We start from the raw sequence: 16,686 nt of genomic DNA on the forward strand, positions 1-16,686 counted from the left end.
TGCACGCCAAATGCCAAGGCTACGGTCGCACCGCGCGCGAGATCGTCGTCGGCGCCCGCCACGTGCCGCGCCCGGAGGGCCAAGTGTGTGAGTCCAGCGTCGCCTCGCCTGCCTGGCTGGCGGGTTGCGGCCGCGGCGGGTGTGCGTCACGGACGACGTGGCCGCCGTGCTCGGACGTAAGCAGAGGCGCGGCGCGTGACCGAGATGGAAAGGAAACGGCATATAAAACCCCGCGCGCCCGGCCGGGGCCTGCAGCCAGAGCCAGAGCCAAAGCCAACAAGAAGAAGAGAGAAGCCACCATCACCTCCAGCCTCCAGGAGAGAGGGACCGCGGACGGAGCTAGCACTAGCAGGCGGGCCGATCGATGATGGCAGCGGCGAAGGCGCTCTCCTCCGTGCTCCTCCTCCTCCTGCTCGTCGCCGTCGCGACTCCGGAGGCGGCGGCGGCGACCATCACCAAGCGCGACTTCCCCCCGGGCTTCATCTTCGGCACCGGCTCCTCGGCCTACCAGGTGCGCCACCCGCCTCCCTCGGCCTCGCCGTCGCATGTATCGTCGTATCAACCAGTATAGATACCTCCGGTGGTTCTTCTGATTCGTGCGTGGGGATTTCTCCTCAGTCAAACAAATCGGTTGAATTGAATAAGATCACAGCTGAGCTGACGGTCAGACCAGCACCAGTAGAGATAGCATACCTTCTCCGTGATGAAAACAGATGCGGTACTAGTTAACCAAATTACCAGTAAACAGACAGGATTACACAAAGCCATACCTCCGGTTCTTCCATTTCAGGAGAAAAGAACAATAGCACTGGCTATATGATCTTGGTGCAGGGCTGCCAAGTGCAGTGCGACGACGTGTGTCCGTGTTCGTCGCTATCCTAGCCATGAATTTCAATCTTAGTTCCAGAAAAAATTTCAGCACCAACTGAAATCACCGAAATTCAGTGATTTCGGTTTGCATTTCAACCAAAAGGTCGAAATATTAGCCTGGATTCAATTAAGTATTTAAATTTTTGACAAACATTTAAATTCCTGTGTATTACTGAAATATTTCAGTTTTGCTAGAACTCATCTAGATGAGACATAATTTGGTTGCATTCACCTTTTATAGCCATTGGATGTGATGCTATAAGATGTGTGTGTTGATGTGAGTTGTATCTGTTCTTGTTTTCCAGGTGAATGAGACCAAATTATATCTCATCTAGATGAGTTCTAGGTACTCCCAAAATATTTTGGTTAAAACTTAAATATTTAAGCGCCTGCTGAAACCCAGTGAATTTCATTGATGAAATCTCACTCAAAGCGAAAAACCATGATCCTAGCTAGCATCACCACCGACGCCTGCTCTGCTCGGGCTGCTGTAGTCGCCGATCAATCCGCACCACTTACTCGACCACACGTGCATACTACACGGAACGGAAATGTTTCAGTTACTGTCCTGGCTTTCCGCTTTCGATCGTCTACCTCCCACGAGACCCCCTAAAAAGAAAAAGAAAAAAACTCCCGCGAGACTTTGGGCCACACGTGACGCCCGTCCTTTTTAAACAAGTGAGGATGGGCCAGGGCGCACGACAGTGCCATTTCAAGAGCAGTTTTTATTACGTACGTACAGTACTCTACGATACGCAACAGTTTATTACTCCCTCCCTAAACAAAACAGTTTATTACTCCCTGGTCCCTACCTATGAAGCTCAAACCAGTAGAGTAGCTTTTCGTTTAAGATGCCATCCGATCCCTGCTGCTGCAAACTCCCAAGTTAAAATAATTAACCACCACCAGTGGCAAAAAAAAAAAACCCCCACCACCACTTGCTCTCCTCCCACGAGGCTATCAACACGTTCATTGGCTGGTGGCTGTGCATGCGTGGCACCACCGATCATGCAGGGCATGGCACCAAGTAGCACTCCCTCCGTTCCTAAATATAAGTCTTTGTGGAGATTCTAGCATGGACTACATACAACACAAAATGAGTTAATCTATACTTTAAAATATGTTGTAGTTCATTTGAAATATGTTGTAGTTTATTTAAAATGTTTAAAAAGACTTATATTTAGGAACGGAGGGAGTACATGACAGCTTGGTCGTCGGCATCCTAGCAGCACCACTCAACTCAAAACCACATCTTCCATACAAAGAAATACAGTATATGCTCTATACATAAGAAAGCGAGACTTCACCCGCGACGCATACAAAGAAATATCTGTGCATTTTTCTTTGTTTCTTTTGCTTCACTGGCCTCTGATTTTTGTCGCCTCCATGGCTCCAAGCTACAGCCTACAGCCACCGTCCTCCTGCCCCTTCCTACCCTTCTCCTTCGTCCTTTTCATCCGTCACGCGTTACGCATCCCATCGAAAGAAACTCAACACACCGTGCCATCCTTCACACGGATGGATGGAATAGGACGCGCATGGACAGGGAATTTCTGGCGCCAAAGGGTCTTCTCTTCTTCGGTTCTTCCTTCCTTCCACGTGTTCTCGCCCCTTCCCGCCATGTTTTTTTCTCTTAATGATCTGAAGCGTTCAATAAGTAATGTGGCGATCAATGCAACAGTAGTAGCTGAAGCTCGACAGACGAAAGGCGCGGCAGCTTAAATAACCTTAAACACCTGCTTAAATTCAGGGTCCGTCACTGACTGGGACATGCTTTTACTCCTTAGCATAAACCCATGTTAGCAACCACTCGCAAGCAGGGCGTCACAGCTCTTGCGTCCATTGCTTGGCCACCGATGCTAGCTAGATCCTCTTGTTTCCGACGACGACCTCTTCGTTTCGTTCCATAGTGGAGTACGTAACAATAAGCAAGTAAAACCAGCGTCATGTCTTCAGAAAACAACCTACCAGGCCGGGTGTCGCCTTCTCGCCACTTCCTCTCGTCGATTTCAGGTCACGTCACGTCACTGGGGTTTTAATTTCTCCTCCTTTGCCGCTTCTTCTGCTTTGGCTGGAGCGGAAAAAAGTAATGTGCCTTTGATCGGCGAAAGCTGCAGATAGGTAGTGATGTTCGGTAGAATTGGAACCACAAATAGCCTGAAACCCCTTTCGCAAAAAATAGAAGTAAAAATAATAAATAGCCCGAAACTTCTCAATTCAGATCACACTCATTATTTGTTGTATTGTATGGAATACTCTGCTGACCTGAATATTCGGCTGATTTTTCCAGATCGAAGGTGCGGTCGCAGAGGACGGAAGAAAACCCAGCATCTGGGACACGTTCACACACTCAGGTTACTTCTACTTTCCCCATGACCTGTGCGCGTCCGAATCTGCCATGCATTCTCCTATTGTGAATTATAATATAACGTGGAGTTTCTAACATGCGCAGGCCATTCCGTCGATGGATCGAATGCTGATGTGACTGCAGATCAATACCATAAGTACAAGGTCAGTTTGTGAGACCAAGTGATGTTAAATGGATGATTTGTCAAACCAAGAAGTTCGTGTTAAATCTTACAGCTGATTTTGTGTTTGACAACAGGAAGATGTAAAGCTTTTGAGTGACATGGGCGTCGACGCATACAGATTTTCCATTGCTTGGCCTCGCCTTATTCCCGGTAAGGCCATACCGACAGTCGTAGTACAACCATTTGTCCTATACACTTGCTGAATAATGTGTTCCAGAAAAGTTGGCTAGGCACTTCACTGACTTTTGTTTGCAATCCATGAAGATGGCCGTGGAGCTGTCAATCCAAAGGGACTGGAGTACTACAACAATCTTATCGATGAACTCTTGGCTCATGGTATTTAATCCTTGGCAGACTGAATCCTTATCTGAAGAATAAAAATTCAAGAATTTTCAGATGCCCAGCTGCACACGAGTAACTCATGCATCTTTCTCTGCTTCATGCAGGAATTCAGCCTCATGTCACGATATATCATTTCGACTTCCCTCAGGCTCTTCAAGACGAATACAACGGGATGCTTAGTCGCAAATTCATGTACTTTCTTCTTGCCCCACTAATTAACATCATTACCGCAAGTGCCATTGCATGAAGAGATGAAGAAATAATGTTGCATTCTGCCTTATGTCACATGGTTGCAGAGATGACTACACGGCGTATGCAGAAGTGTGCTTCAAGAACTTTGGCGACAGGGTGAAGTACTGGAGCACTGTCAATGAGCCAAACATAGAGCCGATTGGCGGATATGATCAGGGTATCCTCCCACCACGGCGATGCTCATTCCCATTCGGCGCCCTCAGTTGCGACAACGGCAACTCTACCACAGAGCCATACATAGTAGCTCACCATCTTCTGCTTGCACATGCCTCAGCAGCGTCCCTGTATAAAGAGAAGTACCAGGTTAGGAACGAATGCCACCTTTTACTGAACCAACTGTTCATTTGGGATAGCCATTCTCACAGGTGTAATATTCCCTTCTATTTCTTGACAATCAGGCCAAGCAAGGAGGCAAAATTGGACTCACATTGCTCGGTTGGTGGTACGAGCCTGCGACACAAACACCTGAGGATATAGCAGCAGCTGAAAGGATGAATGACTTCCATGTTGGATGGTCTGTTCTCCTCTAGACATCAAGTTTCATAGAAACGGCTATAATTTGAGTGTAACAACAGCTAAAGATAATGTGATCATGGCACAGGTATATGCATCCGTTGGTCCACGGAGATTACCCCCCGGTGATGAGGAAGAATGTTGGGTCCAGGCTACCATCATTCACCGGCGAAGAACTGAAGAGAGTGCTCGGATCTTTTGATTTTGTCGGATTTAACCACTACATTGCGGTATATGTGAAGGCTGATCTTAGCAAGCTGGATGATGAGCTGAGAGATTACATGGGTGATGCAGCAGTGCAATATGACAGTAAGCATTCTAATAACCTAGTCTTGTCATGTGTTATATATGCCACAGTAGTGCAATGAGAGAAATGAATTAACCTAACTCCTCTGCAAATGTATTCTTGCAGTGCCATTTTTGAAGAAGAACCAGGTATTTGACGATACAATGCATTTCATCCCTAATAATCAATTTAGTTGGGAAATGAACTTTGTTCCCAACATAACTAAATCATATGTGTGTCTGTGTGGCTAAAATTAAACTGTAACAGCTCCTGTTTGGGTTGAAAAGCGATTTCATGACATCGACACCGTGGGCTCTGAAGAAAATGCTGGAGCATCTCCAGCTCAAATACAAGAACCCTATAGTCATGATCCATGAGAACGGTAAATTCTACTAAAACAGAAGTTTCAGCTACCCTAAAACATCGTGATCCCAAGGAATCATCAACCTGAAATATCATGTCTTCAATGTTCATATTTAATTATCAGGAGCTGCTAGCATTGCGGATCCTTCTGCTGGGAACGCCCCCGACGACGAGTTCAGGTCGCAGTACCTGCAGGATTACATCGAGGCGACCCTCCAATCCAGCAGGTACCAACACATTCATCTTAGTACAAGAGTGACATGACACCCGAAACATATTGACACAGCTATCTGACCATTCTCCTCTCTGTTGCTGGGTGATCAGGAACGGGTCGAACGTGCAGGGCTACTTCGTGTGGTCGTTTCTGGACGTGTTCGAGTATTTGTTCGGCTACCGCATGGGCTTCGGTCTCTACGGCGTCGACTTCAACTCCGAGGAGAGGACGAGGTACCAGAGGCACTCCGCCAAGTGGTTCACCAGCTTCCTCCGTGGCGGCGAGCTCAGGCCGGTGGCTCTGCCCGGCCAGGCCTATTCGCAGTGATTTGGCACACTTGAAGATTCTGTAGCCCACGAAGAGGAGAATGTACGAATAAGCCTGGGACTGGGAGGATGGTGGGGTGTTGTTTTTGGATGGAAATTGAATTTTGCTTGGGCAGTAGGGTTCATATATAGGTCTCTGCTTCTTTGGATTGGGTTGATCCTAATATATACGTATGTCTATGCTGATGTATTCATGTATATGCGGAAAATAGTAATATGTCGATATACAAGATGTTGGATCTAGTCAGCAGTTCGAGATCGAAATCACGTACCTGCATTTAAATAGAACCTGCAATGCTGCAAAATCTCATTTTTCATTCAATAGTACTCCCTCTGTCAAGAAATATAAGAGCGCTAAAGCCAAACTTGGCAGGTCTGTTGCCACTATCATCTTGCCAGAAAGGGAAACGGCTTCAGTGCGGAAGAGAATGGAGCCCGACATTGGGAGGGACGCTCTGGAGTCGACCTGTAGGCCAGATTCCAACACTGGGAGTGGTTTAGAACAGAAACTGTATGTGGTTGAACTATCACGAAAGGGTCAGACAGATTTGTCGAACAAAAAAAAACTCATCCCGGCGGGGTGGCGCTCTATAAAATAACATCGGTCCTAGCGCGGCGGTGGCCGTGGCCGTGGTGCGGCCACCACCAGCGGGTGATGGCCGGCCTCGAGCTCAGGCAGGTTGTCGTTGGCGAACGCACTCAAGGTGCTCGAGAAAATGCTGCTGCCGTATTAGAGACATGGGAGGGGAGAGAAAACAGGTGACACATCTGCTGTGCGTGGGTATGGGTGAAATGTCTCCGATTTGGAATCCATGATTGGATTCATCTCGACAAAAGAGAAAGATGGGGACCTGATGTCGGCTTCCTGTGCAATTTTCCTTAATTAAACAAAAGCAGTTCACTAAAAAAGTAGCCTGTGTATCTGGGACTTTTTCAGTCGAGTACAGGTACAGCTGCACCGCTAGGCTTGGAAGTCGCAGGATCAGTGGGTCGACGTGGCCGAGAGCGGTGGTCAGCCGACGTGGTGGGCCTAGCCCCCACAGAGCGGCTCTCGCTGCTCGCTTGCGTGCGGCTCCGTCCACTCTGTCTGGCGTTACACGCAGCCGGTCCGGCGAGGTCACCGGTCAGGAGGCCAGATTCCTTTTTTTCCGACGGCCGACCACGACGCTGACGCCAGTCCTATACCACACATACACACGCACTCGCAGCCATGCCATTCCCAAGCCTTAGCGGCCGCAGAGCACCGGGAACGGCATATAAAGAGACCATCACCCAACATCAGTTCATCACCCACCACCACCGCCGAGACAGCGCGCAGTGCCGGTGAATCGACGACAGAGCTAGCAGCAGCTGTCTATATATAGGCGATGAGGACAGCCGGCCGGACGCCGGCGACGAGGGCGATCTCCTGCGTCCTTCTCCTCCTACTCGCCGTCGCGTCTCAAGGGGCCGCCGCCGCGGCCATCACCAAAGGCGACTTCCCCCAAGGGTTCGTCTTCGGCACCGGCTCCTCCGCTTACCAGGTACGCGGCGCACTGCTATGCCACTCAGCTCACGCCGGCCAGGCCAGGCCACCCGCCTCGCCCTAGCCCTCGCCCTCGCCCTCGCCGTTGCATGCATCGTACTAGTATATCGCCGGTGGTTCGTGCGTCCTAGGGATTTCTCCTGTCGCAGCTGACAGCCACACGAAAATCTCCGTAATTGAAACAGACAGAGAAACTATGTTTTTGAGTTTTTCAGAGAAACTACGTAACCTAGTACAAATTTCTCCATCAGGAAACAAACGTACTTGCTTCTGTGCTATTAGTATCAAGAACAGTACTACTAGTGTACTACTCCCTCCGTTCCGAATTAGTTGTCTTAGATAAAATTTTCTAGATACGGATGTATATCTCGTATCTAGACAAATCTAAGATAACTAATTAGGGACGGAGATAATATTTTTATCTTTATCTTTGTGCAGGGCATGGAATTGCTGCCAAGTGGCACATGCTGACTTGTTGGTCGATGTCCTCTATTTATTTATTTTTGCGGGCAATATCTAGCATCATCATCTCTCTCAAAAAAAACGTTCATACATGCAAGCATCGAAAGATCTCCTCTTTATTACTCCCTCCGTCCCACAATATAAGCTATGCTAGCTTGCAAAAACGTCCTATATTATAGGACGGAGGGCCTTCAAAGGAAATATTAGAGGGGTTGCATTTGCATACCGTGTGCCGGTGTGCAGTTTTCCCTTTCCTTGTGTCATTTTCCTGCCCCTGGCCTTCCCTTTTTCCTTCACCAGCTGCTCCTTGCCTTTTTCTCGACGACATTTTCGGTCACACGTGACACGTCCTATATATATTGTTAAAGTGAACTGAGCCATCAATCGGACGGGTGGAACAGGGCGCGCAACAAAGTAACGGACATGAAATTTCCGCGGCCAAAGAGCATTTTTCTCTTTCCTTTCCACGTGTTCTGGCCATGTTTTTTTCTAATCTGATCAGAAGCGAATGAACAATGTGGGCATGTGGCGATGCTGGATAACTAATGTTTCATTCCTGAGTATACTTGTACTTGTGTTGATGCAACAGCAGGGTGGTCCAATGTCCAAAAAAGTCAAAACTGTAGAAGTAGTTCATGACGTGCAGTTGCTTAAATTCAGGGTCCAACACAAAGCTTTCTTTCTAATGTCATATCCCTAAACTCGATCCAAGTTACGCAACCAGTTTCTTTTGGTAGTTCTGCAAAACGACGTGGTGGTTTCAGTTAAATGAAATCGGAGAGGATGCTCCCTTTATTATAAAAAAAGTAATAAAAAGTTAAGCAACCAGTCACAGGCACAAAGCTTTCTTTCTAACGTCATATCCCTAAAGTCAATCCCAGTTAATCAACCAGTTTCTTTTGGTAGTTGTAAAAAGACGTGGCGGTTTCAGTTAAATGAAATCGGAGAAGATTCCTCCTTTTATTATAAAAAAAAGTAATAAAAAAATTAAGCAACTAGTCACAGGCAGCCTATGCTTACACTCTGTTCCTGCCAACGACGTTTTCGTCCCATATAGTCTTTCAGAAAACAACCCAAATGCCATTTCCTCACCAGTTTCTTTCGTCGACTTCATTTCGACGTCACCAGGCTAATTTCTCTTTCGGCTACTTCTTTCTGGTTTTGGCTGGAGCGAAACAGAGCATCTTAATAAGTGAAAGCTGCAAATAGGCCGTCATGTTTGCAGGATTGGAACCATAAATATCCCAAAGCTCTCAAGACTCTAGAGTGGAGGGAGAAAAATAAATAGCGGTCCATCTTATGTTGCTACGGGTTAGGACCTGAGAATTCAGACAAGGGTAAAAACTAAGAAAAAGGGGTCCAAAATTTTTTTTTTAAAGAAAAGGTGGCTGAGTGCCAACCTTATATTTCAAAACAGGTTAGAAACCTGTGAAAGTCACATGTTACATTGGTCTTGTGAAGTGCACCCAGGTGCAAAACACAAGAAGAAGAGATTGGTAAGGGGAGGAAGACTACAGGAGTAAGGAGGGGAAAGCAACAGCAGAGTTGGCAGATTAGCCAGTAAACAGAGTACACCAGAAGAGAAGATCAGTCTTGTCTTGCTGCCTATTTGTCCTGTTGCTCCATAGTCGAATGAGATCAGCTGCATAATACCTGACCATAGCTTTGAATGAAAAACTCGATCATTGCGGGCATGCCATGCAGTGACAGCACAAGCAGCAAAAGCCACATTCCATTTACGCCTAAAAGGCAACCGCGTACCAGCTGCTTCGACAAAAGAAAGGATGTCGGATGATGCAAGCGCCAAGGATCCGAACCCCAAGGTGTTCCATAAAGCAGATGCTGCCCTGCAATGCAACACAAGGTGACCAATGCTCTCTAACGCAGGGCAGGTATCGCAGTCGGCAAACGGAGCAATGGCAGACCAGCTTTTCCTGAACATGTTATCTCTAGTGTTAAGCCTCCCCCAAAAAGCTAACCAAAGGAATGTTCTATGCTTGAGGGGGATTAACGAGTCCCAAATCCATGATTCTGCTGCACACTTGACCCCTCGGAAGGTGAGCAACTGGTAAAAATAACTGGTGCTTATGCGGCTCCCAGTTACTGACGGAGAACGAGCGTCCTCGGCTGCATCGTCAGGGGCCACCTCTTGAAGGAGAAGATGGAGGGCTGCTAACTCCATTGCGGCCGCATGGGTAAGGTTTGGGTGAAGCTGCACCACCCAGGAACCATGACTGAACTGGGACCGAACCGAGCAGGTTGGCCTTCTCGCAAAAGAGAAGAGCACCGGGAAGACCTGCCTTAACCTGCCAACCTGGAGCCACTGATCATGCCAAAAGGAGATTAGGTCACCAGAGCCCAGCACACAGCGCGACGAGCTGATCACCAAAGGAATGTACTCCTTGAAACCTCTCCACATGGCCGTGTCCCTGCTACCAGAACTGTGAGGCACATCTCTCTTACAGTATTGTGTGGCGAACCATTGGTAACACGGAACCTCAGAAAATTGCAGAACTCTAGTGACGAACTTGCATAGCATGGCCTGATCATGCGCTTGCAAGTTTCGGACGCCCAAGCCCCCATTTGCTCGAGGAAGAGTAACTTTGTCCCATGCCACAAGACACTGACCTCCTTTGACCTTGTTTTTGCCCTGCCAGAAGAAAGCTCGCAACAGACTGTCCAGAGTGTCGATGGATTCTTTGGGCCAGGGGAAACATGACATGAAATAACTCCGGATGCCAGCAAGAACAGAGTTAATGAGGGTGAGCCTTCCACCCATGGAAAGGAAAGTGGCTAGCCAACCGGACAGTCTCCGATCCACCTTATGAATAACAGGAAGCAGCATGCCATGCGTAAGCTTATGTAGAGACAACGGCAAACCCAGGTAAGTGCAAGGGAAGGCCGATACAGGGCAGCCGAGGAGCTGGGCAATCTCATCAGCCACACACGCATCCATAGAGACAGGTACAAGCGTGCTCTTGTGGAAGTTGATCTTCAGCCCAGAGAAGTCTGAGAAGCAGGTGAGGATGCTCTTGATGACAGACGCCTGTTTCAAGTCGCCTCGAAACAGTATCAACGTGTCGTCTGTGTACTGTAGCACTGGGAAGAACCTGTCCGAGCCCAGGGGATGTAGCAGGGTACCCTCCTGGAAGTGGTGACAACATATCCTCTGCAGCACGTCCGCAACTAAGATGAAGAGGTACGGGGACAGAGGATCACCTTGCCGGAACCCTCGTTTGGCAAGGATAGGATCGCCCATCTCACCATTGATCAGAACTCGAGAGCGTCCGGTGGAAAGTAGAGAACGAACCCACTGATTCCAGGTTGAAGGGAAGCCTCGGGCCTCAAGCACTTGATCCAGACAGTGCCAACTGACAGAATCAAAAGCTTTGTGAAAATCCAACTTCAAGGCAACAACTGGCAACCTCCGTTTATGAGCATACTGTATCATCTCAGCAGCCAAAGCAATAATAATAATAATAATAATAATAATAATAATAATAATCATTAGAGAGAATGGTCAAAACTAACTGCCTTTGCTCTTAAGGCTCTGCTGTCTGAAATCAGAATTCAGATAACAAGTTTATATAAAATACTTTGTTGTGCGTACCGATCTGAATATTTGGCTGGTTCCAGATTGAAGGTGCGGTTGCAGAGGACGGAAGAAAACCCAGCATCTGGGACACATTCACACACTCAGGTTTATTCACAGGCTCCCCCACGCCATGTGGGCCTGAATCTACCACGCATTATCGCATTGCGAATTGTAACATGGAGTTTTAACGTCCACAGGCTACTCTGCTGATGGAGCCACTGCTGATGTGACTGCAGATCAGTATCATAAGTACAAGGTTAGTTTGTGAGACCAAGTGATGTTAAACAGATGAATTTTCAGAACAAGAATTGGGTGCTAAACTCACTCAGATAAACAACCAGGAAGATGTAAAGCTTTTGAGCCAGATGGGCGTGGACGCGTATAGATTTTCCATTGCCTGGCCTCGGCTTATTCCTGGTAAGGTCATACCGACAGTATTAGTAAAAGCACCACATGTATTAAATAATGTGTTTCAGAGAAGTTAAGAATGGCACTGAACTGACTTCTGTTTGCAATCCATGAAGATGGCCGAGGAGCTGTCAATCCAAAGGGACTGGAGTACTACAACAACCTTATCAATGAACTCCTGAGTCATGGTATTTGATCCTTGGCATACTGAATCCTTCATTTACGAATGAAATTACAAGATTTCCAAATGTCCAGCTGTGCAGAGATAAATCGTGCATCTTCCTGTGTTTCCTGTAGGAATTCAGCCTCACGTGACGATATATCATTTCGACTTCCCTCAGGCTCTTCAAGATGAATACCATGGGATGCTTAGTCGTAAATTCATGTAATTTCTTCTTGCCCTATTATTCAATGTCATTAGTGCAAGTGCAATTTCATAAGGGAAGAAAAAAATAATGGTTCTTCTTACCTTTTTTGTCACATGGTTGCAGAGATGACTACACGGCGTATGCAGATGTGTGCTTCAAGAACTTTGGTGACAGGGTGAAATACTGGAGCACCGTGAATGAGCCAAACATTGAGCCCATTGGCGGATACGATATAGGATTCTTTCCACCACAGCGATGCTCCTCCCCCTTCGGCATCAATTGCAACAATGGCAACTCTACCACTGAGCCCTACATAGTAGCTCACCATCTTCTGCTTGCACATGCCTCAGCAGCGTCCCTGTATAAAGAGAAGTACCAGGTTAGGAACAATGCCACCTTTTACAGAACCAACATGTTCATTTGAGATTAGCCATTCTCACATGTGCAATATTCCTTCTTATTTCTTGTTAATCAGGCCAAGCAAGGAGGAAAAATTGGACTCACATTGCTCTGCTGGTGGCACGAGCCTGCGACACAAGCACCTGAGGATATAGCAGCAGCTGCAAGGATGAATGACTTCCACATTGGATGGTATGTTCTTCTACAGTTCAAGTTCAACAAGGACAGCTAGAATGTGTGTGTAACTACAGCTAAAGATCTTGTGATCATGACACAGGTTTATGCATCCATTGGTACATGGAGACTACCCCCCAGTGATGAGGAAGAATGTTGGGTCCAGGCTACCATCTTTCACTGCTGAAGAGCTGAAGAGAGTGCTTGGGTCTTTTGACTTTGTAGGATTTAACCACTACGGTGCCGCATATGTGAAGGCTGATCTTAGCAAACTGGATCAGAAGCTGAGAGATTTCATGGGTGATGCAGCCGTGAAATATGACACCAGTAAGAACATGTGTTATATGTGCCATAATGCAATGAGAGGAATGAAACCTAACTCTTCTGCAAATGTATTCTTGCAGTGCCATTTTTGAACTCAAAGAACCAGGTATTTTATGATACAAGTCATTCCATTACTAATCAGTTTAGTTTGAAAATGAACTTTGTTCCTTTGTTCCCAATAAACTAAATCATTTGTATGTCTGCATGACTAAAATTAAATGCAACAGCTCCTCTTTGGGTCGAAAATGGGTCTGATGTCATCAACAGCGTGGTCTATGAGGAAAATGCTGGAGCATCTGCAGGTCAAATACAAGAACCCTGTGGTCATGATCCACGAGAATGGTAAATTCTACTGACCGAAATTTCAGCTACCTTAAAATGCATGATTCTGTAAGGTCATCAACTTTTGATCACTCATAAATCTGAAATACGTACCATTTCGTCAATGATCATATCCATCAGGAGCTGCCAGCATTGCTGATCCCTCCAGTGGGAACGCCCCCGACGACGAGTTCAGGTCGCAGTACCTGCAGGATTACATCGAGGCGACCCTCCAATCCAGCAGGTACCAACACCATCCATTCATCTGAGTAGAGGACACCTGAAAGAAACTCATGCAGTTTGCTCACCATTTTCCTCTCTGTTGCTGGGTGGTCAGGTACGGCTCGAATGTGGAGGGCTATTTCGTGTGGTCATTCCTGGACGTGTTCGAGTACCTCTACGGCTACCGCATGGGCTTTGGCCTCTACGGTGTGGACTTCAGCTCCAAGGAGAGGACGAGGTACCAGAAGCACTCCGCCAAGTGGTTCGCCGGTTTCCTCCATGGTGGTGAGCTCAGGCCGGTGGCTCTGCCCGGCAAGGCCTATTCCCAATGATCTTGACGCTTCTTCAGGCCTTCATAGCCAGCAAAGAGAAGGATGCACGAATAATCCTGGATAGTTGCGTGTTAATTTTGGATGGAAGTTGAATTTAGCTTGGCCAGTAGGTTTTACAGGTCTCTGCTTCTTTGGATTCGATTGTTCCTAATCCTATGTATATGTTTACGTCGATGTATATGCTAAAAATATTAATACATTGCTACACAAATTGTCGGGTTTAGTCATTAGTCTGTGAGTAAAATCACATACCTGAATTTAGACAGTATCTGCGAAGTCTCAATTTTGGTTTCAGTGGCATATACATGGGCTGTAAAGATGAAGGAGCCACATACATGTGCCTGATATTGTCGCAATGTCCAGATGACCAAACAAAGGTAGTGCCTCCCTGCTACAAGCATAATCCAAGAGAAACAGCAGCAGCACTCATTCAGCATTCTCTCATAATAACTGATTCAGTATTCTGGTACAGTGATCAGAACTATTCATGCAGCAGCCAATAACTATTAAGCCAGTAAAATCATGATTTGTCCAGACTAGCACACAGAATATGACGCCGGCGCCGGTGCCAGTGCTTGACAGAATATGACAACAATCTGACACTGAAGATGATCTCCAAATGTAAGTGCTTGTATGGTCAACCAACAACAAATCAAGCCCAGCTACAACCAATACATAGTTAACACAGACATGACTAATTCTGCACAATCTTCACTAGCAACTAGATACGAATTGTTGCTACCAGTCATCAGGATTACTTGTTCTCTCCTATTTATTCTGATGTCAAATAAATGTCTTCTCTCAGCGTGTGATTGGTTCTGATATATGTGGGATCGGTTCACACATGAGGCTTCTAAGCAGCTCCGGCTAACTACGAAGAAAACAATAATATCAGTAATTCTGATTCTCATTACTCACCCAGACGAAGATTAAGCTGTAAATTCTCAGCTAGTTCCAAACGTAAAATCTGGCAACATAGTTACAGAGTTTATTGGATGTGCACATCAAACAATGCAGATGCTGGGGGCATCGCTTCCTTTCTATAAAAAAAGGGTTATGGAGTCAATGCTCGAACCTTCCCAGGTAAATCAGTTTAGCAAAAATATCAGATGGAAACTACTCCCTCCGTTCCAAATTACTCGTCGCAGAAATGGATGTATCTAAAACTAAAATACATCTAGATACATCCATACCTGCGACAAGTAATTCGGAACGGAGGGAGTAACAAACAGAGAGAGGTAACACGAGGCACAAAATTGGAAGAGGCGTCTGTAGATTTGTACTGATAGTCTGATACTATACTGTTTACATAGTCTTCAGTTTCCATCAGGTAATAACAGCTTGGTAAATACCTCCAGATAGACGGCCAGGATGACTTGGCTAAGTGGGGAAGAGGATTATACTAGGGACCAGGGGGTGATGCAAACAGGTAGTAGGTTGAAACTTCTTACATGATGAAAACATCAACAAGGGAAATCTAATCTACGCAACAAACTGAACATCCAGTCTCTGACAAACTTATCCTAACTGACAAGAATCAGAAGAAGAAAAATAAGATCACGGTGATCCTACCGTCTTAAATGGCAACATCCTCCACCAGAATAAAACACCGAGCCCCCGAATTATCGTGCCGCAGTTGCCTATCATGGCATGTGAGGACATAAAATGTTCAAGTACATAGCTAATATGACTAAATCGAGGATATGAAAGATTATTGGTCTAAATGTCCACAATGAAATAGAGACTGAAAATTATATATTCTTCTAGTATGACAAAGTGTTGCTCCAACAGGTGCCTTAAAATAGGGCACCCATAAGAAGACGACCATGATGTATTTTGCAACACCTGTTTTAGGGCATCTATTAGAGTTGGGAGGTTTTTGGTGTTGTAAAAAAGCACTTTTAGGTGGCAAATTTTGCTCCAACCACAGTTTAGTGCCTTATTATAGGGCACCTATTGGAGATGCTCTAAGAAGTAGGGCCAGGAGATAGGAGCTAGATCGCGGTTGCCCTCAAAATATGATCTACCGTAGGTGGTGACATCTGAGGAACATATGTGCATGAGAGAACTATAGGATTCTCTCTGGGACTTTGGTCCTTGAAAAAGAATACAAAACGTGCAAGAAGAAACACAAGTGGTCACATCCAATAAAATACCACATAATACGCAGCTTGTTTACAACTGAAACAAATTTGATCCCAATCTACTAGATAGGTCGCAAACAGCTTAAATACTAGGAGGATACACAGTTTGCAGGATTATATCAAAATGTTGACAAGGTAATAAATAAATAAACATGTACGTATCAGAAGCAAAATGCACATCACGGGTTCAATTAACACATTATGGTAGCTTATCTGATAGGACAATTAGGTGATGTACTGCTTGACATTTCAGTTCCATCATCTCTACCACCAGCTGCCCAGTCTACAAGCAAAAGAAAACAAATAAAGTAACCAAAAAATCTATAAAAAATTAACACAGAAAGAGAGGGTGAAGGTGCAACAGTTACGACTTGCATCAATTTACCACTACATATCATGTAACCTGAGCAGATCGCTAGCTTTTGACTCAAGGTTAGGAATAGGTCAATAAAGCAATATATAGTACCTATTAGAGCACACTTTCTCTAAACAAAACGAATCATTCCAAACAGTAATGATCACCTACCTACTAATAAAGCCATTTTCAGACTGTTGAGCCAATCAAAGGAAATGAGTTTTCCAGAACTACTCTGGAGTGAAGTTATTCCATGCTAAGTCAGATGCACTAATGGTAATATTCTTGAACGAATACATTCTGGTGGAGAAAAATATCTCGACTGCTTAAATTTGAATACCTTATAGTAAGTAAGTAAAT

At 45.8% G+C, this 16,686-nt stretch overlaps 2 protein-coding genes across 3 annotated transcripts; both read left to right on the forward strand.

The window, feature by feature from the left end:
• The first annotated feature begins 235 nt into the window (after window positions 1–235).
• Window positions 236–5,961, forward strand: LOC125530822 (beta-glucosidase 31-like). The gene is made up of 13 exons (XM_048695231.1): window positions 236–511; window positions 3,161–3,224; window positions 3,323–3,381; window positions 3,476–3,551; window positions 3,666–3,737; window positions 3,848–3,935; window positions 4,040–4,298; window positions 4,394–4,509; window positions 4,597–4,817; window positions 4,921–4,943; window positions 5,062–5,176; window positions 5,282–5,384; window positions 5,482–5,961. Exons 1-13 carry the CDS (start codon window positions 365–367, stop codon window positions 5,696–5,698), a joined length of 1,560 nt encoding a protein of 519 aa, XP_048551188.1. The 5' UTR covers window positions 236–364; the 3' UTR covers window positions 5,699–5,961.
• A 959-nt stretch (window positions 5,962–6,920) lies between these two features.
• LOC125530823 (beta-glucosidase 31-like) lies at window positions 6,921–14,095 on the forward strand. Of its 2 annotated transcripts, none has more exons than XM_048695232.1 (13): window positions 6,921–7,220; window positions 11,321–11,384; window positions 11,477–11,535; window positions 11,609–11,696; window positions 11,804–11,875; window positions 11,985–12,072; window positions 12,179–12,434; window positions 12,531–12,646; window positions 12,732–12,955; window positions 13,033–13,058; window positions 13,180–13,294; window positions 13,415–13,517; window positions 13,611–14,095. In XM_048695232.1, the coding sequence occupies exons 1-13, from the start codon at window positions 7,065–7,067 to the stop codon at window positions 13,825–13,827; spliced, it is 1,584 nt and encodes a 527-aa protein (XP_048551189.1). In that variant the 5' UTR covers window positions 6,921–7,064; the 3' UTR covers window positions 13,828–14,095. The 2 variants fall into 2 exon arrangements, with proteins under 2 accessions (XP_048551189.1, XP_048551191.1); XM_048695234.1 differs by having other exon boundaries at window positions 11,621–11,696.
• Window positions 14,096–16,686: the final 2,591 nt, after the last annotated feature.

This window comes from Triticum urartu, unplaced genomic scaffold, assembly GCF_003073215.2.
Source record: "Triticum urartu cultivar G1812 unplaced genomic scaffold, Tu2.1 TuUngrouped_contig_6585, whole genome shotgun sequence".
In the NCBI taxonomy this organism is placed as follows: domain Eukaryota; kingdom Viridiplantae; phylum Streptophyta; class Magnoliopsida; order Poales; family Poaceae; genus Triticum; species Triticum urartu.